Source organism: Rhododendron vialii, chromosome 4a, assembly GCF_030253575.1.
Source record: "Rhododendron vialii isolate Sample 1 chromosome 4a, ASM3025357v1".
Classification (NCBI taxonomy): Eukaryota; Viridiplantae; Streptophyta; class Magnoliopsida; order Ericales; family Ericaceae; genus Rhododendron; species Rhododendron vialii.
In genome coordinates, this window is record NC_080560.1 from 42,497,889 (window position 1) to 42,521,226 (window position 23,338).

Genomic DNA, 23,338 nt, shown 5'->3' on the forward strand with positions numbered 1-23,338 from the left:
GTTGACTACTCTGTTGTTGTAATGCAATTTCTCCCCTGGCTTCGCACAGACTGGTTGCTGTGATTTGAGAAATTAACACCCTTTTTTTTCGTTTTGAGCTCTAGGTTATGTTTAGATCGATATGTATTTCAAATGGTCGAAGTTGCAATCGTTATTCAGTGAGAGTAGCTCAACAAAATTGTGTTTCTTATAGTTACATATGGATTTCAACATCAAGTTTTAAGAGATTTGATGCGATGGATTTGAAACGACACGGGAGTAATACAAATCCTTAATATTGAAGCATTGTAGTACACACTGTGTACTACACAGGTAGTCCATGTGGCTGAGGCAGCGGGCTAAGAACCTTCGCCTCTTCACCGGTGTCAGGTTCAAGACTTGCTTCCTTAATATATAGAAGTGTTGTAGTAGTCCAAGTCGCTGGGGCAGCAGGCTAAGAACCTTCCTCTTTCCCACTGGTCTCAGTTTCAAGACTTGTCATATCCTTAATAACGAAGCTTTGTAGTACACAAAGGTAGTTCAAGGTGCTGAGGTAGCAGGCCAAGAACCTTCCCCTCTCCCACCAGTCTCAAGTTCAAGACTTGGGACTAGATGGTTGGTAAAATGAGCCTCACGTTTAACTTGCATTTCGGTGGGGTTCTTGTGATTGGGTTCTCAAACATGGTGATGGACAAATATTTTTTCCTCAGTCGGGTCAGCTATGGCTCGAATTTGAACCTTCCAATACGGGTAGATTCCCCTATGCTCACACCCAGAAGGGTTATACTACGCTCATCGCCCTATCCCACCTTTCCAAAATAAAAAAACAAAACAGTACACGAAGATGCCAATAGAAGTACACTTCGCTTCCCTCTACCATCCTCTTCTAGTTTCACAAGTAACCTCTTTTTCGGTTTTACATCGAAGAACCTTATATGATGGACAGGAAAAGTAGAGGTGGCAATCTCAATTCATATTTTTTAACCCATCCAAATCTGCCCACTTATAACCCAACCTAACACGCCCATATTATATAATGGGTTGATATGGATTGAACTCATATCAACCCATGTTTATATGGGTTTAGGTGAGTTGAAAATGGGTTCAATATGGGTTGAAAGGAAAAGATTCATGCTGGTCTATTTTTTTTTAATTGGTCCCACCTTTAGGCTCCGTTTGTTTCGATGTAAAATGTTTTACAATGTAAAATATTTTTTCAGAAAACAAACTTTGAACTTTTATTTTTGGTTTGGTTAGCACTTGAAAATATTTTCAAAATTAACAAAATAGTGTAAAGAGAGGGGGGGCTTAAATGGTTAAGAGATCTGAGATTATCGAAATTGAACGTGGGTCAGGACTGACAATCGAGGGAATTAAATAGTGAGAATTGCAGTAAAAGGCAGCGGGTTTATTTCGGAAAATAACTTACGGAAGATTTAAGGGTAAGTCATTTTCATCCAATTGATGGAAAATATTTTACATGTAAAATATTTTTCTCATTTTTTACAAAACCAAACACTGAAAAATAAGTAAAACGTTTTACTGGAAAATATTTTATGTCCAAACAAACGGAGCCTTAGTCCAAAAAAATTTTTAATTGCTCCCGTCTTTAGTCCAAAACCCACACTGGTCCAGAGAAGCAGCATTCCTCTCTCTCTCTCTCTCCTTAAATCGAACCCTGTTCCATCTCAATCTCTGTTTCTGTAATTTGTTTCACCATTCTCAACATATTGTATGTTATTCACTCGAGAGAAAAGCTGTTAAAAAAAAAAAATTTAAGCTGTTCCAAAAAAATTCACTCAAGAGGAAAAAATTGTGTATATACACATTTTTACGGGTTCATGAAAAGTATCTTGTGTAGCATGAGTTTTTGCAAGTTCTAAATTTTTCCATTTTCCTTTTTCCAGGTCTTGTGATTTGCAGCAAACTCATCGTAAACCTCTATTTATATAATTTATAAGACGAACCTAGTGGAACGTAAGCTCACGGACGAATTGAGGTGGTGGATGAGCCCAGGCCACCGCCATGCCCCTACCCACACACGTTTAAAACTTTTATTAGAATTATAGTAGTTTTTTTTCTCGAATGGTCTAACTATATGGTATACACATTTTTTTTAAGCCTAACTGAATCTCTCGAAGGAAGGGAAAAAAAATTACTTTTCTGATTCCTCTCGTCAAGACGATCGACAAGGGTAAAAATCGCAAAACTAACCAATGCGGAAAAGAGGAAGGGAAACAAGGAAAGGAAAAAAGAAGGGAAAAAACCATTTCAACCCGCCCAAACCCGCTCATTTGCCACCTCTAAGGAAAAGAGACTGCAAAGGTTAACCAGCAACCTCCATGTAAAGGTTGAGACAATGTCACTTCGACTACTGAGTCCTTGGCAGTTTCACAAGCTACTCAAGGATTGAATAGGTCACATTTCCGTTGAAAATGAACACCCCTTCCTTTGATTTGAAGTCGGGAGGAAGTCCAATCAAATGCAAGCAATTTATCCCGAACTAGAAGATTCACAAGAAATTTCTCTCTTGCAGCCTGACCCAAAGAAGTTGTCAAGTTTTGAACTCACATCAACTTACATGACTCAACCCTTGCCTTGAGATGAATCTTACCACGAGTATGGTAGCTGATTTCATTTGCTTAAAATACTTCAAAAAACCACCGACGAGAAAACAAGAAGAAGAAGATATACGCCAAGAAGATAGCTTTCTTCCATGTCCGAGTAGGCAGATAGCTTTACATACAATAGCTTATACAAATGTTCATCAGCCTTAACTACTTCAACTAACTGCATTTCTCTTCTTCCCTCATCAAACTACAGTGGAAATACATACTTATATATATTCGGCACATAAGCAGTGAATCTCATCTCCCTCGGACTTATAAACTATCATCCAGAAAAGTGGACAGCAGCAGCCCTTGCACGAACTCACACTTCCTAACCCTCTCTTCTCGATCCTCTTCCGATATCTGAGGTGGTTGGATATTTCTGTCACAGTAAAAAACTTGCATCAGATTCTACAAGTGTATACAAAAACAAATACATTTGGCATCAGATTCTACCGGCACTTTTTCTAATGGTTTATCCACAATCAGCCACGCACAAACACAAAGATGTTGCAACTGGCAAGTAAGAGAACACAGCGTATTTCCTTTTTAAAAGTCGATAATGCCTCTATTAAAACCAAACCAAAACAGAGACAATTCAGTCAAATTCCTCAGGCTCTACTCTCATAGTAAATGTTTATTTTGGACTACCACGTGATTCAGATGTTAAGTTTAAGCAGCAAGCTGGCAGGTCAAGAAAGACATTGAATTAGAAAACACGGGTGATCAAACGTTTTGAAATACAAACAATACATTTGCAGAAATGTAGATAGTGGACTTAACTTCATTCTTCAATTTAAGGTAATCAAAGTTACATGGACTCTTGTAAAGGTATGAAGCGCCCATGTCGGACGCTCGACACTTGGACAAGGATATGAGATGAGTCCAACATGTGTAGTTTGGCATGAAGCCACCATACCAACAGAACTAGATAACCCCATGTATGGTACCCGTACATTATGCATAAAATGCTCTATAACACCTTGTAAACAAAACATTATTTACCCAAGAAACTGAAACTAGTATACCAAGAAAAGGAACAACTTTATTCGTGCATGTGTCCTAAAACATAAGAATTAGATGAATCCAACAGTCTGGCATACTAGTAACCAATCCATGTACATTGCGTCCACCAAATATTTTGGGGGATCAATGAAAGTACTTCACGTCCATATTACCTGTAGAAGGTAATTTATAAAGCTCAAGATAGGGAAACTGTGTTAAGTTATTAACTACATATGATCTGCTAATGTCAAAAGCAACAATAGAAGAAAACAACAAAAGCATGTAAGTAATGATTTTCGCACTCCTTTTTTTGATAAATGCACTCCTTTTCTTGTTCTTTAACGAAAAAAAGACACCCAAAAGTTTCATTAAAAGACAAGAAATGGAGTGGCTTTATCAAAAAAAGGAGTGTGAAAATCATCCAATGGAAATAACTGTGTGTCTCACAACCAGCAGCCTCTAATATAGATCTTAAGCCTATCAGCGTACAACCCCTTTGGACGGAATAATTATTAGGTGATCTCGGGACCCCGCCTCGTGGTGCCCCAACACCCTTCCCCACCACAAATTCATGGGTGGGGGGGCAGGTCTAAAGTATATGGACCCCACATGAATTTGTGGTGGAGACCGGAGAAGCATGTTAGGGCACCATGTTGCGGTGCCCCACCACTGAATAATTACTCCTTTGGATGTGAATCCTCTCACCTGTTCGTATGAGTAATGGTGAGAAGAGTCCACCTTTGGAGGGATTTGGTCAGAAATCTAATCTTTTCTTGTCTCACCATCCAAAGAAACCATTAATGTATGAGAGGTGACACGTGAAAGAGTGGAGAACGTCTAAAACAGGTTCACAAAAGTTAAGCTGGAGCCTGAAAGTATGAAGTGGTGTAACCTTGAGTGGTCACATGACCTTCCATTAAGTGCTCGGAATCTCCAACCAAGCTGTCCCAAAAGGCATGCCTTTTATAGAGGTGGTATGTGGGTCTAGACTCTGGAGTACTTTCAACCAAGTGCAACAATGCCTGTATCTTATATTTCTATTATCAAAAGCAAAATAACAGACAAAGCTCCCTCCACGGCTAATTATAGGGAATTCTTGCAAGAATAGAGAAAAATTTTGCCATGTGGGATTAGTGTTTGTTCAATTATTATTCAACCACAAACACTTACACACACAGTCACATCTTTTGGTGGGGCCCACACACACTAGAGGTGTAGTGTGTGTGGGTCCCAATGTGAATGTAAGTGGGTTTGTGTAAATGTTTGTGGTTGTAGAATGAATGTTGTTTGTTTACTAACCAAGTATTGGATCGCCAACTACCACCCTTGACATCTACAAAGGAACATGCTAAAAAAAAGTCCTATTCACTCCCGCGAAAGATATAATGAACCTTCATCACACAACAAGTTCAACAAACTAAAACCAAAAGCCAAACCACTAATTTTAATATTGATTTCTACTTGCATTTGGTTTCTTTCTATTCATGACCACTTCTTTATATGCAAGTTCAGTCCTCGTCTACTTCAAAAACATAGAGAAACAAGAACAATATTTTATTCAATTGATCAATGGAAATTCTTTATTAATTTTGGAACTTCAGAATTAGTCAATGGAAATTCTCATACCTTTCCGAAGAATCCTCAAGTGAGCTATCCTTTATCGAGCTTGCTTCCAATGACAAATGAGGTTTTACACTTGCAGGCTCATCAAGCACAGCTCGGTTGTACATAAATGAGGACAACAATGGATCAGGTTCAGCGTTGGAAGAGGAAACCAAGGACTGAGATGCCCGAAGAAGTGATTGCAGATTTCCGTCACGCAATTCTTTCTTCAGCATAGAAAATGTCAAATTAGATCCAGACTTTCGATATCTCCTCTTGCGCTGCACGTAACTTCTAGTCAAGGAAAAGCATAAATTTACTGGAACCATTTACAAAGGCTAAAAAGACAACAGAATAAAATTGAAAATGGAACTATAAGGGGAAAGCCTGGGAGGGCAAGTCAGAAAATAATTATTGGAAGGCAATGCAGGTGAGTATGCAGAATGCCGAGACAGCTAGACAGTTTAGAATCATAGGTAAACATGACGATTTGGACAATTGTGTATACAATAAATTTTGGGTTAACAAGAATTAATTGTAAGTAATCTACCCTTTTTTCCATTGTCATAGAATAAAAGTCTAAACATGTTCTAATCCTGCAGGGTTTCAATACCATTAAGATTAACCTCATGATGTATGAAGTATGAACTATTGTCACCAAAAACTCGAAGTTAGATGATATACAGACTCAGACAGTCCTTTCAAGTTTATCTAGCTCCACAAGTACAAGAGCTGCATACCAAACCAAACCCGCGACACAGTATACATGGAACTAAATTATGGTTTCAGACAACATGAACAAAAAGGATATCTTAAGAAGACTTCCATGTTGCATGGTAATATGGCCAACCAAATCCATTCCCACTCTTTTTGTACAAATTGGGCATACCTGCATATATAAACAATTCAATCTGCATTAATAGTGGAACAGGCAATTTATTTAGCTCAACAACACATATCACTTCTATTTACTCAACGACACAAATCACTTCTAAGTAAATAGAAGACAACTTGATAGGTGAACAGCATCCATCAAACAAAATTTATTATGATCCTAACTCTACCGGAAGGATCTCACAAGTCACAACACTTACATGCTGATCCAACATGTCCGAGAGCACTTTGAGCTCTCAATTAAATGTGTCTTTGAACATGCTAAATTTCCTCTCTCTCACTCACTCGCTCCCCCTAAATTTCACTTCAAAGTTTTTGCTAAGCATCTTTTGTGAAGCCTACAACGTACCAGAGTCCAGTCCACTTTATCCATAGTTTGATCAGTAGACTCCAAGCGTTACAAGTTTCCCACTTGCCGACAATGATCGAACTCATAATAACAAAAGGGCAGCACCTAAGTAATTTTCCGTAACCTCAATTACCTAATTTTTCCAAGGAACTAGTATTGGTTATGTTGTTTGTAATGATACTGCCCATCCATTCCATATATAGCAACATGCTATTCCACATAGAAGCGTGTATGCACAGGCCTAACCAGCAACCGTAGATTCCGAAGATTTCTTATGCTATCAATACTGCCAAGTAACGATGATACCAGATGCCAACTTCCATGACTCAATCGCGCAAAGGCTCTTTTTGGCAGCTTCAATGATTACAAAAGTTCTTAACTGTCTCTTTGCAATGTTATCTTTAATGGTAATTATTCAAGAATATATTCCATAATACATTGCAAACAAAGCCCATAGCTCTTTGTAAGTGATTCTCCAACATGTAAGTTCTTTTAGGGGCATTCAACCAAAAATGCTACCAATCTTCAGTTCGAATTTTTCTTAAAAGGGAAAGATAAGCAATTGAATAATAGGGATAATGCATAGGGAAATGAGGGAAAAGTAAGCATTTCAAATTGTCTGGTAAGGGAATCCACAAACTACGTTCCAAAATCCACCCATTATTCTCTTTCTGTCAACATTCACATGAATAAGTTTTTGTTAGCATATTCTTTCTTTCATTCTTTTTCTCATAGATTTGTGTTCCTATATGCTTCAACATAGACGGAATAAGAACTAACATGTGAGGAATAAAAAAAGAGACTTGCAAACAACTGCCCTCAAGTTAAGGTGCATATAGTGCCAAACAACTTTGAACTTCAATATGAATTTCACACACTTCAATATACTATCAGATAAGTCCAATATACTTGCTCACGTTAAACACTGCCCACTGATTAGCGTGGTTACCATTTTCATAAATGAAAACAAATGACAAGTGAAGCAGTAAAAGAAAATCAAACAATTGCATATAAAAGGAATGCATAATCAGTTTTTAAAAAAAACTACTCCACAGCACTTACGAACATATCCCTACTAAAAGTTTGAACTTTTTCTGCAAAACAAGAAAAAAAAAAAAAAAACTACAAAAATCATCACACCTTTCTTCCCTTCCACCGCGTAATCACATGTAAAGCAGTAAAACCAAATTCACACATTTTCCAGTAAGCAATACATGTAACCTCTTGAAAAAAAAAAAACTCTATCCCATTTTTTCCACTCCGGAGACCGTCTATTTGGACCTCGAAAAATAAACTATTTCCGAAATACTTTTTTTTTTTTTAATTTCAATGCACGTTCAAAAGTTGCACTTTTCGATGGTGCAAAAAAAATCGAAAAATTATTATGGGATCAAACTGGAACGACTTTTTGTCCGAAGCAAACAAAATGGTTACGGGAAGAGTACTAGTAGTACGCAGCACTTAAGGGGTTTTTTTTTTTTTTTTGTGAGAAGTACGCAGCACTTAACTCTTAAGTAAATACCGACGAAAAGATTGAATTTTTCTGCAAAATTAGAAGAAAAACAAAGGCAATTGAAAATATCAACGAATAGATTGAACTTTTCTGCAAAATTAAACAAAAAAACAAGCAATCAAAAACCATCTCACCCCATTCTTCACTTCCACCGCATGCTCCTCATCGATATGACAACACAGTCCAACGACGTCGTAATCCTCCGCGCAGAACGGGCACATGAACTCCGGCCTCGTCTCTTCCTCCCCATCAACCTCATCGTACACATCTGCACACACACACAAAATCAAAACCAAAGACAAAATCCCCAAATCACCAGGCGATTTTCTCGAGAAACAAACGGAAAGCGAGCACGGACCAGATCGAGAGGAGTTGTGGTGGTGGTATCGTCTGCGAGTGGTAGTCCAAGAATCAGAATCCATTAATCCCGATTCGATTCGATTTGATTCGATGCGATTCGATTCGATTTCTGCAGAAATGTCGTGATTTCTAAGAGGCAGTACGAGTAATAAAAGTGGAGTGGTTCTTGCTTTAGATTACATTACAGACCACATGTGACGTGAAGAATTTTACATGTACAGATAGGTGTATCGATCTCAGCCCTAGAGAGAGAAGGGGGGTGAAAGTTCGAGGAAGGCGAGAGAGAGAGAGAGAGAGAGAGAGAGAGAGAGAGTAGGAGGGAATCTCTCTCTAGTCTCTGCCAACCTTTACGTACGTGGGGGTTCAGGTGATATATGTGACTTTTTTTTCTTCCATTCGACAATTACAGTGTTCGGGTCATGTTACGTTCAGCTCTAATCATCTCCACCTTGTTACATCTCAGAAAATTCACCCGAAAATGATTTCTTGCTGTTTGACCCAAAAAGTCGAACCGTCTTTCATTGTGTGAAGAACAAATCTATCAATCGAAACCCGGCTAGCCCTCGTGAGCCGTGGCTGATATACGTGACTCTAGTGTGGGTTTCAAATTTTCAATGTATACATGGTCATGGAGTTGGAGTTAATTTTGGAAATGCCACTACTACTGCTACAAGACTGGTGGAGAGATGGGCTGGGCCGTTATGTTATTTTGAAGTGCAGGCCCAAACTGAACAAGACGGTTGGTTTAGAAGGCCTAGGGCCCCGTTTCCACTATATTTCTTCACAGTACATTTATAATTTATTGTAAAAATAAAGTTGTTTTTTTTCCTATACTAATTCCGTTCGATAAACTTTCTTAAAAAATAAACAGCTTATTTCACATTTTTAAATTCAAAAATAATATAAATGAGAAATTAATTTTTGATTTTTTTTGCACTGTTTAAAAGATCTTAGTGAGATCTATCAAACAATATCCATATTGCTAAGAAAATTGTTTGCATAAATACATTATTTTTGAACTTAAATTGCCTTTTTAAAAAATAAATACTACTTATTTGAGTTTCTAGAATGGGGCCAACTTTTTCACCTCCATTCTGCCTTTGACCTTTCCTTTTTTCTCTTACACTATATCATCTTCAAGTTATAATTTAGTGAAAACAACTTGACTACAAAATACTATAAAAAGTAGTCCACAATTTTTAACTTGGCAGAAATGCCCCCTAAAAGCTCTTCTTTTTCGGAATTCCGTAGTTTTTAACGTTCTTTTTTTGTATCAATCGGTCTTTCTCGCTTTCATCTTGAATAAAGAAGTTTTTTTAATAATCACATGTCTTGGCCAATTTAGGGAAGCTATCTTGGAAGTTGATTGATTTTATTTAGCACACCTCAATTAGTCCCTGAACCTCAAAGTCAACGACTAAGCAAACTTCTAGTACCTCAAAAGGATTTAATAGCATCTAAAAGATTGAAAAGAGAAAACCGCTAAGTTTCGGGTCTTGATAAATAATTAAGAAAGTTAATTAGGACCGAAAAAATCTCCAAGAAGAAACTACTCTTCCATCGGGCCAAACAAAACCGACCTAAGATGCTGTACGGCTTCATTTTGCCGTACAGTTCAGTTCAATGATCTTGTGGTATTCTTTTCCCAAGTACATGGATTCGACTTCAGCCGAAACCCTACCACGTAAGTATCCTTTTGCTCTTTTGCTACTGTTGACCCCGTCATAATCGGCCCGGCCCGTGAAGTCACTATCCAAGTCCACCCACAAGCTGGGCCTAGCAGGCTTTTTACTTTTTCAAGTCGAACGGGCCGGGTTATGTATGTTAAATTTAAGCCCAAGTTCATCTACGGACTAGCGGGCCAAAAGCTGGACAGACCTACGGGTGGGTTGTGTAGGCCGTGAAAAATTGGGTAAAAACATCATATTTATGTTTTGGTTGTGTAGAAGATGACCGACGACTGGGTGGAGTAGAATATTTGGGAGATGTTGGTGACCCAACAGATTCAATTTCATTTATCTTATTTTCTTCCTCTACGCTAATGGGAAATTAATAACTAGCCATGCTAAGTATCCTTTTTGTTTTGGACATTCTCGCGGCCAGGCAGGGAGGGTGTCTCTTGTAATTCGGGGCTCGAACCCCGTAGTTAATTTCTGTTTGTTTCCCTTTCTGAGGTACCAAAAACGAAAGAACATGTTTAAGGAAAGTTGGGTAATACTACTAGTATTTGATGTCCGATACCAAACAATTATTAATGGAGACTATGCGCGAAGAGAGAGTTCAAAATTCCAAACCAAACAAACTCCAAAGGTTCAAGAATCACCCCTTTGCTTTCTTGTGACCAGAGTACCATTTCCTAAACGAGAAAATTTTTTTACGGAGGCTCTGTAAAAAAGGTTTTCACGAAGGTAAACAATCTCATTCGTTCAAAAGTGTTTTGGGCGATCCAGATTTTAAATAAACTATTCACGCGAATAATTTATTTAAAATCCAGACCGTCGATTACTGAGACAATCGGTGGGATGGGACGGCGCTGAAACCTCTTCTACGGAACCTCCCTTCTCCTAAACATGTTCATTCATTGGGCTTGGGTTATGACTTTTGACCCCGATCCCGCTGAGTCCAGCTAGTGTAGTTGCGTACAGCTGGGAAGGATCAAAACGTCATTAGGCTTAGCTGGAGTTTTTGTGTGGTGGGTGCCCAAGGGATTTGTGGTCCACTAGTATCATCTTTTTGTGGCCCTAGTAAGGACAGAGACCCGTAACCGCAACTAACTTGGCCCAGCCCTTTTTTACAATGGGAGATACGTGCATGTCTTTTAGCCTTGGCATGCAAATGGAACAATAACAAATTAATCGGAGCATTTGGCTTAACGATTGCGCATAACCGCACGCAAACGCCCTGGTTGTAGTTTCAATTCCTATTGGGAAATTATGTTGGAGCTCTTTATCGACGGGTTGGTTTGGGTGGGGATAGAATTCTAGCATACTATCGATAACGTGGCACCAATTTGTTTTGAACATTGGAAAATTTCATTTCATTTCAAGTAACCAAACGACACTTACAGGTTTAACTTATTACAATGGTGAATAAAAGAGCTTAGAAAATCCGCCTCAAGAAGATAGAAACCATGAAAACACAATGGCATTTCTTTCAATCTAGACGCTTTCAAATAAATAACATCTAGATGAGGGAGTAACTTAAATAGAGTCTTAGGAACCTGTTTGATGGCAGCATTTGGACCGATATGAGAGCGGTGTCCTGTATCATCATCATTTCCGTTACATTTTTTAAAGAGTCCCGAATAGGCCTTGGATGACGATCCAAACGGAGGATTGACAATTCAAAGGCCAGGATGGGTTTCGCTATCGTATTCAGAAAATTAAGAGATAAACCAATGCATCATTATATTAATTACCTCATCTGTCAACCAAAACAAACATGATTTAACAATCCCGATATGGCGAATTCAGACTATATAAATATGGAACAGTAATTCACGACTAATTCCTTCTCATATCAATCTCAATTTCAATTTCAATTTCCCTGTCAGTCTGTCACTGTCGTTCTCTTTCCACCTATAACACCCACCAAATGATAGAGGCCTAAAGAGTCTCTCTTGATCAAAGCTAGTATAGAAATTAACCAAATAATTGCTGGAATATCATAGTGTGGACGGTGGATAAAAAACCACATGCACAGTACTTTGAAAGGACATTGTACATACCAACGTAAGGGGTTGGGGCAAAGTGGACATGAAAAAATAATAGTGTCTGATCATGATATCGCATGTTCGAATTTTACGGAGGCCAACCATCTCAAACTTTGGGGCCATTGGGATTGTGCTCGATCGTTACTTTCAAGATCTCAAAATTAATCGAGGTGCGCGTAAGATAACCCGAATATACGATTATAAAAAAAAAGTACAATGAGCGTACCATCCCCATGTATAGGTACATGTCACGTGAAGGGGATGAAAAAGTCTAACCGTTCATTTGCGCGAACCTTATAAAGAGGTCGGACTTCGGAGATCTTCTATTGCCCACCGGATATATACATTTTTTTTAGAGAATAACATAAATCGGCCCTGTAAATATTTTTTTCTTTCAAATCAATTATATTGCGTCGCATCATCAAAACAGTTATTCTAATTAATAGAACATGGTGACGTGACACAATGTAATTGACTTGGAGAAAATAAATATTTAAACCGGTAATGTAAATAATTTAATCTCTTTTTTTTAATCCGGGAGAACATACATTTACATGCATAACAAATATTGGGTACATAAGAGCATCTCCAACCCATGTTCTATTCCTCCAATCTTTCATTTTGGAGAAAAAAAAAATCAATTCCACATTTTTTATAGAGATATGGATATTTTAGAGAACCAAACTATAGAGATATGAAAGAATAAATGAATGATGGATTAGAGATGCTCCAAGAGATAAGAATAAAGTGTACATGTGAAATTCCACATCGTTTTGGAGTATATGAAAACATGGTATGGTACAGGGTAAGAGTCACCGGTTACTGTAACTTGAGTTGTAACTTTTTAGGCCACGTACATAATTAAGCTAATGGTTAACATGTTGGGTCGGGTCGGGTCCTTACATGTTCTATTAAAGCCTACACCAACCGTAATGTGGGGCTAGTCTCGTGAGGAGACGTGGTGAGTCCAACAACTGGCGTGCTTAAGGTGCCTGTTGTGTTTGAATGAGTCCCACATGAAACGAGCTTGAGGAGTTTATCGTGCTTTGGTGGGTCCTACTGATACATTATCTGTCCATCTCTTCACAACTTTTGAAATCCAAATATTTCTTACTGGAGAAAGTTGATGGATGATCGAAGGTAGGGTTTTGGGGAGCAGAAAGTCCATTCCACGTGGCAAATGTATGGATGCATGCCTTATTGCCTTCCCCTTCCATGTAATTGAGTTTACTAATGAATACTGTACTATTAGTTTTGTTAGTTACTTTAAGATCAATACATACTTAAGCCACGTTCTTTTGAACTTAACTTAGGCTCCGTTCCAGAAACCTTCTTAAAAAATAAGCAGTTTATTTCAAATTTTCAAACTCAAAAATAATATAAATGAAAAATAAATTTTTAATTTTTTTTGCATCGTATAAAAGATTTCGATGAGATCTTTTAAACAAGATCCATATTGCATATTTTTAGATTTCAATAAGTCCATAATTTTTGAATTTGAAATTACCTTCTTAAAAAATAAGGACTTTTTTCCGTTTCCGGAACGGAGCTTTAATTTTGTGAGTTTTGTCGTTATTTGAATTTTTTTCGTATTTGTTAATTTTGTGCCAAACTTTTTGTGGGTTATTGATTCGTCTCGACCAGAGAAATCGAAATAGTAAATTTTTTTTTTAATTTTACCCAAGTATTTGTTAAATAATCATTTTTAGTGCAAAAAAGACATTTTTTTAAAAACAAAATTTTCATATTTAAGTTAAATTTTAGAAAACGGGGTACATATTTCACGTGAACAAATCAAAAATCAAGAAAAGAACTATGTCACGCTTATGCATTGCTACATATTGACTCAACTATTTTTAAAATAATGATTCTATAACCACAAATATTTACACAAACTAGTATGAGGGTAGAGTCTCAAAGAGGTGTACATGCAAAGTTGATGCATACAATAATATTATTTCTTTTGCTATTGGATCATCTCGTCGTAAAAAATTCTTATCTTTTCGAAAAAGAGACTCACCCTCGCGAATAATGTATTTACCGTCGCGAAAAGCTTTTGCAACTGAAACTGAAGGGTGGCTATTGGGGGTGGCAAACACTTTTTGCGTTGAGTTTGTCCCGTCACAAATACTTTGCGACGGTAAATACTAATTATTTGCAACCGAATTTCCCCAACGCAAAAATATCGAAAAACTTATTTCTACATAATATAATGTGTATTATAAACACTTTTCGTACATCACACAGGATACCTCTTGTGTATAAATATCAAGAGCTGAATATTAAGTTCCCTAAAAGTTCTCTTAGCAAACAGTTTGGATTAATATTCTTCGCTTGTTTTGTGCCTTTTTGTTTCTGTATTTTTTTTTCTTGTTTTTTTTGGCTTTAATGTTTTATTTTCTTTTGCTTATATTTTCCAACAACAAAATTGATCAAATCTTATTTAAAAGTAACAAGTTTTATGAGTATTTTATGATAGAGTATTTTTATAAGTGGGTGGATACGAACATGTAAATGGGTTCGGATTAAGATTGTCACCCTCAACGCAGACCATGACTAAGACCTTATAATATTGTATAAAAAAGCCAACCTAAATAAGTTGGCCACACTTTTTCCCACGACAATAAGCAAATTAAGTCAATTAAACTCTCCCTTAATCAGACCCTCCCCAGTCACAATTGATAGGGACATTAATAGAAATTATCTTTCTGTTGAATAAAATGGAAGTGCATGTATGTTAATGTTACCCTCGCCCTGCTAAAAAAATATTGTCTCGTCACACCACATTATTATATCTGTAAGAAACCCACCACACCTGTCGGCACTAAAGATAAGGTTCCACCGCATGTGGGTAGTTTTAGGAGTATGTTTAATTGGCCCTAATAAAATGCTATGAAAACTCAAATACTCATTCCGTCCCCATTTTTCGTTTCTTAATAGTAACACTTAACAATCATTACTTGTCTTATCACTTTATTTTCCCGTTTTACTCCCAAATCATTCTCTTACTTTGTTTAGTGTCACTAATTTAAGAAGGAAAGGGTAAGAGAAAAAAATTTGATCATTAAAATATTGTTCGTTTAGTTTTGAAGTGAAACAATTGTTATGGGAGAGCAAAAAATGTTAACTGAGACCAATAAATTGGAAAATAGGAAATCCTGCAGTGCAGCCCGCAATGCAACAATGGAGGGACTGTAGGACGATTGATCCGATCGTCTATTCTAACGTCAATGGCTCAAATTTAATTCGAACTCTTACTGATCTGAGTCGTCTATTATTCGAATTAAAATTTGAGTTGTCCATCGCCGAAATGAATGACTGGATTACCGCCTTACAGCCCTGCAAGTGCAGGCTACACTGCAGAATCCCTCAATGACGGAGTGAGCTACAGTACCCTTTTCAACTAAGTCCGAGTTTCCACCGCTAAAGCAACTCACGCGGGTAAACCCCTCCTAGTCAAGAGTGATAGGGACATACTCTGGCAGCACAGTATAAAACTTGGAAGGAAACGTGCCTGCCTGGAAGGGGGCCCACAATAGAAGCTATGGAAGAAGGAAGGGACGGGTGTGGGGGGCCCAGCCCAGTTCAATTCCGCGTTGGCCCACTTAGCATGAGTAAGATATTGGGTTTAGTTGGAGCAGATCCGGCGGAGGGCCCACCGTCGCATTAAAGGACAACACCCACGTGTCCCTCCCAATGCTACTCGTAATTTCTTGAGATCGTCCAACACTTCACGTCTGTTTTGCCTTTTTGCAGTTTTTTTATGTGGCCTCCGAGGGAAGAATTTTTTCAGTCCCGAGCGAATACCACGTGGTGTCCGCTCAGCACATTCGAGTCATCCGATACACTTTTTGAATGGGAAGAAACACAACCTTGGAACTAAGGTTGTAAACAAACCAAACAACTCATGAGTTCGACCCGGCTCATTAACGATTGACTCTGCTTGGCTCGTTTAGTAAACGAGTCGAGTACTCGGTTCGTTCGACAAAAACTTGGCTCGATTGAAAAGACTCATTTAGTAAATGACTAAGCTCGGTTCGTTAAAACTCGAGCTCAACTTTTTTGGCTCATTAGTTTAACTCTGAACAAATTTTTTGTGCATAACTTGTAAAGTAATTTTACACTTAAAAAACTAGTTGAGATATTTAGATTAATATAATTTCAAATCTTATAAGCTATTCACAAAAGTATATCGTTTGTTAAAAAAAAAATTACAGGACTTTTCGTATTATAGAACGAGGGAATACACGTCTCCTAACTTCTTGTAACACCAAAAGGTAGTTTCAATTTCAAAAACGTCACTCGCGGATGAAAATACATACATACGATTGTGACAATTTATGCATGCGGCTTTCTGCTCGTCGAGATGATACTAATATAATACGAGTAATTTTTTTCAGCTACGCAAAATCTAAAAGGATTTTTTTGCATCCTCCCTCGAATGAAATCTATAGGGGATGGCACCAATAGTGGCTCAGCTCATCTCATCACCCAAAACTCACCGTCAATGGAAACTAGTTTACAAATGGTTTAAATATTCTCTTCATTAATTAGCCGTTTCAAACAATTTAATAATTTTCTCACAATCTAATTAAAGAGATTTTTTTTAATATAAAATTCATACTTGTGAGATAACTTTAGCAGCCGTCCGAAAAAAATACTGAGGAGAAAACGTTTCCTAAATTAAAAACTCCGGCGTGAAACCATTGGCCACTCTTGTCTATCCACTCTCCATAAAAAGCTAAACCCAGCTCCCACACAATAAAATAATTCTAATATTCATTGCCGTGTAACTTTAAATAGAAAAATTTTAAAATCAGTCCAGTGAGCTGACAATAATGAGTATGTGAATGTGTATTAAATGGTATAAAAAGTACACAGAAATACGTGTTTTTCTTGTCTTCTAGTGTGCTTATCGTCAGCCCAGTAAGCTGACAATAACAAGACCGCTTTAAATATTACTTCTAAAATTCTTAAGTTAATTGAGGCAAAGGTTAAAAAAAAAATTTAACATTAATAAGTTAGGTATACTTTATGGTAATTAAAAAAATGAATACTTTGAGTTTGCAGCTTTTGTGGGGCTCTGAAGCTAGCTGAGGTGAGCAGTTTTTGGAAGGCTCCAACTTTGCGTAAAGTCATTGGAAGAGAGAAAAGGTCCTGGGAGAGAATATACTATATAATAGTAGGGTTTTAAAATTCTTCAAGCTCAATTATGCATGAGAGACTTTCTTCGAACGATTTTTAAAAATTAAATGAGCTACTCTTAAACCCGATTTGGCCAAATGGACACACAAGAAAGCTAATAAGTGATTGTCTTCCGTGAAGTTCCGTGTTCGAATTTCATAGAGGCTAAGCAATATTCTAAATCTTGAAGCCACTGGAGATACGCCTGGTCGTAGCTCCAGGGTTCCGAAATTATTCGAAGTGCGCGCAAATTAGCTCGGATATTGAATCATAAAGAAAAACTTGTGATATTTATGGTCATCATGGTACAATTCACCTTTAATTATGCAGTTTTTGGTGTTTACGTGACAAGTTGGGTGTTTTATTGATGACAATAATCTTGAGATATCTTGATGCCACGTCATCAACTCATCACAGTATCATTCACCAGGAGTTAACTCCTCTTCATCCTCTCCAATTCTCTTTTAGAAATTAGTCCGTCCAAATTTGTTTTATTATTAATACAAAATATGTTTTGTATTTTTTTTGAAAACACAAATATATCAGTCCGTCCAAATTTGTACATTGTAGCCGCCTTCTCTCTCTTCTCCCTCCCCTAGGATTTTTATAACCCTAATACAGTGGCGAGAGGGCCTTAACTTTGATGGGTGTTTTCGTTCTGCTTAAGTGATTGTCGCTTTTCTCGCCTTTAATTATTTCTTCTTTCTAGTGAGGATTTTATTTCTTGATCTCAGATTTAAGAGTTTCTTTGTGTTTTTCCCTCTTTCTTTCTTTTTCTCGGCTTCTCTTTCATCATCAAGGTGTCTTTCAAGTTCCGACAATGATGGTGATGATGATCCTTTCAAAAAGCAAGACGGTTGTAGGAGTGCTCCGATGATGAATCAGATCGGTGGACTAGCTTGCCATCAGTGATTGACGTAATTATTGGGGATACTTAAGGTCTCAAGTATGTGAGTGATCAGTGGGAGTGTTTTTTTTTTGTGCGTACGTATAAGTGCTAATGGGGTGCCCCCATTCAATGCTTACGAGAGATAGTAGGAATCTAGGTGTCTGTATGTGCTTCTGTTTTCAATCAATGAAACTATATATTTACCATTTTGACCCCCCCCCCTCCCAAAAAAAAAAAAAAAGTATATTTGGGGTGCCTTTTTCGGGTCCACTTATATGATCAAAACAGTACGTTCGTTTGTTTTTAGGCTCCGTTTGTTTGGGCGTAAAATATTTTCCGGTAAAATATTTTACGTATTTTTCGGTGTTTGGTTGTGTAAAAAATTAGAAAAACATTTCACATGTAAAACAATTTCCATCAATTGGATGAAAATGACTTACTCTTAAATCTTCCGTAAGTTATCTTCCGAAATGAACCCGCTGCCTACTATTACATTTCTCACTGCTCAGTTTCCTCGATCATAGTCCTGACCCACAAGACCCACATTCAATTCCAATATTCTCATATCTCTCTATCGTTTTAAACCCCCCTCTATCTCTCTACACTATTTTGTTGACTTTTGAAAATATTTTGAAGTTTGTTTTCTGAAAAAATATTTTACATGATTGTAAAATATTTTTCCATCGAAACAAATGGAGCCCGTATATATATTTTTTAATTTACAAAATGGTAGAAAGTTTCATTAATAGAAAAGGCTCAATATATCAATAGATGGTTATCGTTCAGAGTAAAGAATACAATAACCAATTAATAGGAGGCCTAGATTTTCAAATTTTGACTCCAGAACCTTGCAAATCACAAGCCAAACGCGGACCAGCTACACAACTAACCCGGATGTTGTGATCATGCCAGAAGTTCATGTTGACCGGATGTCATTAATCCACAAATGAGCGCTGCAGAAATTACTATCATCAGCTAGCAGTCCTTGTCTCATCTTCCTTAAAATTTTCTCCCTCTCGGGAGTCAACTCTAAACAAATTTTAATTTTCTATAGAATACTCCCTAATTACGTAGACCATGCAAAACAACGTCTATGTTAATTTCTATAATTTCTCAGGCCAAGTCTGTGAACATTATTTAATTTTCTTGAAAGCAACCTGAAGAAAACCCTTCTTTTTTTTTTAACAACAAAAAAGGTTTTATTAATCTTTCGAATGAATAAAAAAAGATTGAAGGGATCAAAGATGAATCAGCACAAAGCAAGCCACCCAAGACCCGGAAGGGAAAAGAGTCAAGTTGGCAAGAAATCAACTTGATACAAAATACCTAAACTCGAAATTCAAAAAGAAACCTAAACTATACAACAGGAAGGGGCACCCAAAAAGAATTGCGATCAACCTAAGCAACATGAAGAAAACCTAAGGCGAGGGTTATCAATGGCGCTGGACAAACTACTCAATATAAATTACATGAAATCAACGTGAAGAAAACCTAAGACGAGGGTTATCAACGACGGTGAACGAAGTACTCAATATATATTATGGTGTATAGTTAGCAAAATACGTACTCTATTCGTCCCAAAGTTTTAGTACTCTTAGAAAAAGTCATGCAATTTTTGGATCAATAAATAAAGTATTTTCTTGCATCATTTACAATTTTTTAGCTTCAATTTAAAGAACTAATTGAGATCTTTAAGTCAGTGTGAATAAATACAAAAAAAAAAACTATTCCAATGGAAATACCCTATTTTCTGATCTACAAATTGCACGAGTTTTCACTATAAAGATGGGGGGGAAAAACAAAAAAAGAAGATATTTGACCGATTCTTCAATATATTCTGATAGAATAACAGAAGAAACTATTCCAATTCCTGTTTTCTAGCTTAGGGTTTGTCACGGGAATTAACCTTTGTTTTTTCACCTTTTGTGACCATATATACTTCTTCTTTTTCTTATCACAGGCGGAGATAAATTGGGATCAGCGCTCTTTAGTCACATAATTCTTCTAAATTGTCTTCGCTCCGGCCCGCTGTCAAATCATTGCTCTCACAATTCTTGCACTCACTAATTTTAAATGTTTGGGAGGTTTTTGAATGACGTTTTCACGCTCACACATATTATGTGACTTAGGGTCAGCGTCCCAGCTTCACTCCGAGTTTAACCTTTAATTTCCTATATAATTTAAGTATTTTTAATATGATTTATGTACGAGTCCATTCAAGAGTAGACACAGGGGAGTGCCCGGGCCCCTGCACAACTCCAAATACTCCATCAATTATACTGGTGTCTGAGGTTAATATGGAAAAGTTCTATAGGATAGACCCTGCAATTCTCTCGAGGAAAAAAACAAGTTCATAAAGTTTCTATAATCTCCTAAAATTTCAAGTTATCAATCATTTATTTGGTCGTCGGTACAATATTGAATGGCGGTTACATATATACCCATGATATCGTCTCATTTTCAGAACTAGATAGTAGCAAATATATTCGGATTCTAATTTTTTGTTACTTATGTAGAAATACATATAATTCGGGCCCCTGCTAAGTACAAATTATGCGTCCGCCACTGACTCCATTATATTTAAAATCAATCGAATTTGTTCTAGATAAAATTAAAATAATCTTAGATTGTCATTTGAAATCCTCCCGGTTTCTTCATAGATAAGAATTTATTTAAAGAAAAACTAAAATAATTTTATATACTCATTATTGCATTGAGCGAGGGCTCAAAGTCAAAACCATCTCATATTATATATATATATATATACATAGACACACAGCGTAGTTAATTTATTCTGAGTGAAAATTATCTTTGAATTCGACTCTCCTTGAATTGAAATTCTCACGGCGGTGTAACATTTCAAATCTTACCACTTAAGATTTGTCTAATCGGCAATTATAGACCTCAAAAATAATTGAGGTGGCCCATACATCCCGTTGTAAAAAATATATATATATCTACCGTGAAGCACTGGTGGTCTGAGGGAACCAGTTACAGAGCAAAAATGTGCTGCCACGTATTGCAAGTGGGCTTGCAAAGGTATTTATTGCCAACTTTTTAAAAATCACAAATCAATAATCTCATACACGAGTGGTGCTTTGTATTTCCTCCAATTATTGGCTTCTTATCCTTCTCTTGTGAGGTAGATTGGCTGGCTCACTTTGTAAATGCCAGGTTTGAAAATATTCTAGTTTTTAACTTTACAGAACAATTCACTGCTCGACTTGTTCGACTAGTTTATTAGGCCTACTTTGTGATCATTACCATTACCCTCGTCTTTCACCACCATCGGCTCAGAACTCCAGATATTGAAATGTTCATAATTTCAGGTAAAACTTCGTTGCCACCAAAGGAGAATACTGTGGGGGCGTGATTTCTTCGTGATCCTTCTTGCGTAGCTGTTCGCACGTGAGATGGCGTCGATCTTGATGTACCTGCAGAACCGAAGGGGGTTGTTCCCCCGGAAAGAAGCTCCGACGAACTAGTCAGTAGGTGGAGAAGAGAAGAAGAAGTTTAATGAGAGAATATCTTAGAAGAGAGAAAAATGCTGTTGCTTTTTTTAGTTCAGAGAGGGTCCTTTTCTTAGTGGTGTTGCTCTTCTATTTATAGGCAAAGAGATGGAGTGCTGAGCAAGTTGGTCATACTTTCCACGTGTCACGTTCTGCTCGGTTGGCGCCTTCTAGCAGGGCCATTTAATGAACACCACTTCCCTAGTCTTTGAGAGCCACATGGGTTGATGTCAGAAAGGTCACATCATTCAGAGATGTCACTTCGAATGTCAGAGAAGACAGCTTATTTATCAGTAGATATTTATGGAAGGTTCCACAATCGTCTAAGCTCGACGGGACCCACTTCCGCCATACGAATTATCCGAGTGTAGGATATCCCGACCAAAGAAAACCCTAGCCGAACAAACGGAAGTTCGTATCTGTGCGCTTGATGAGACCCCGAGCGAACTCATGTGTCGTATGTTCGGATACAACTTATAATCGTTCGGTGAAGTACTCATGGTTCCTTCTATCTTTCGGATAACTATTGGCAAGTTTGGCCGAAGCCCAAACTTATTTACCAGTGAACTGAGGTAGCTTAGATGACAGATCAAACAGCGTGTGAACCCTCACTCCCCCTTTCTGGACCTTGTGACCCTTCGGATATTTCGGCCCTCTACAATAGCCCCTCAACTCCTTCTTTTCTTGCTCGGAAATGGAAGGAGGAGTTGAATAAGAATCTGGCCGAACGTAGACATAAATCCGAAGAACGATCGACTGGACGAACCGTTGAAGTTGAACGGACAGAAATGTTTGGAACGCTTCGATATGAGTGCGCAGCTTTCATTAAATGTTTCTGTAACCGTCGATTTGAATCGATGCCAAGTGTCACGATTTCATTGGGTAGTGGTACGGCACGTTTCACACCTGCCACGCGTCCTTCATCGAGCGGCACATCAGTCTCCCGCCCAAATCCAACGGCCAGGGTTAGAGACCGCTTTGAATTCCACACCCGGTATAAAAGGGGAGAGGGAAGGAGAGAGAAGGTTACTCTCTCTCTGACTCTCGATCGTTTTACTGTTCAAGCACCATTCCAGACTGAAATCGCCAGAAATCTGCATATTTGAAGGTTTTTGATCACAGATTTCTCTTGATTTCTCAGGTATTTCTCGAGTTCTTTCATCCGTTGATATGATTTGTGTGTTTTTTGAGTGCTTTTGCCCCTTTTGTTGGCTTTTTCTTTTTCGTTTGGACTGAAACGACCGCCTGATAACCCAGGTGTTCATGTGTTCTTCCGAACATGTGAACACCTTCAAATCGTGTTCTTCCGAACACGCGAACACCTTCAGAGGTGAGGTTTTTCCAAAGGGGCAGTCTTTAAGAAGCTTTACAAGCCTTGTTAAGCTTCTCAATCTCTGCTTCCCCATTGGAAACGCGTAGGGTTCCCCATCGTTTCCCTGAGCGGTATAAGTCCTTCCTTCGGAATTTATTCCGAAGGGATATCGCTCGGGAAATAACCGAGCAGAGTTGGGATCTCCCCTAACGACACAGAACACCGAACGTAGGCACTTAGATTCCTGACCATGCAAATCGCTAACGGTCTTATCCCATGCATTTATTTGTTTCTAGGTATGGAGTCTGCAAAGTCAACTTCTTCGGGCGAATCTTATCGGTCGGTGGATTCCGAAGATTCGGATTTTGGTAGATCCGAACCAGGGTTAGCCGAAGCTATAAGAGATTTCGCCCGGAACTAC

The 23,338-nt window shown here is 37.8% G+C and overlaps 1 protein-coding gene across 1 annotated transcript; it reads right to left on the reverse strand.

Annotated features, from left to right (window-relative positions):
* Positions 1-2,670: 2,670 nt before the first annotated feature.
* LOC131324587 (protein DEHYDRATION-INDUCED 19 homolog 4) lies at positions 2,671-8,653 on the reverse strand. The gene is made up of 5 exons (XM_058356597.1): positions 8,310-8,653; positions 8,086-8,219; positions 6,007-6,084; positions 5,220-5,482; positions 2,671-2,970 (listed from the first exon to the last, which is right to left on the reverse strand). Exons 1-5 carry the CDS (start codon positions 8,371-8,373, stop codon positions 2,862-2,864), a joined length of 648 nt encoding a protein of 215 aa, XP_058212580.1. The 5' UTR covers positions 8,374-8,653; the 3' UTR covers positions 2,671-2,861.
* Between the last annotated feature and the right edge of the window lie 14,685 nt (positions 8,654-23,338).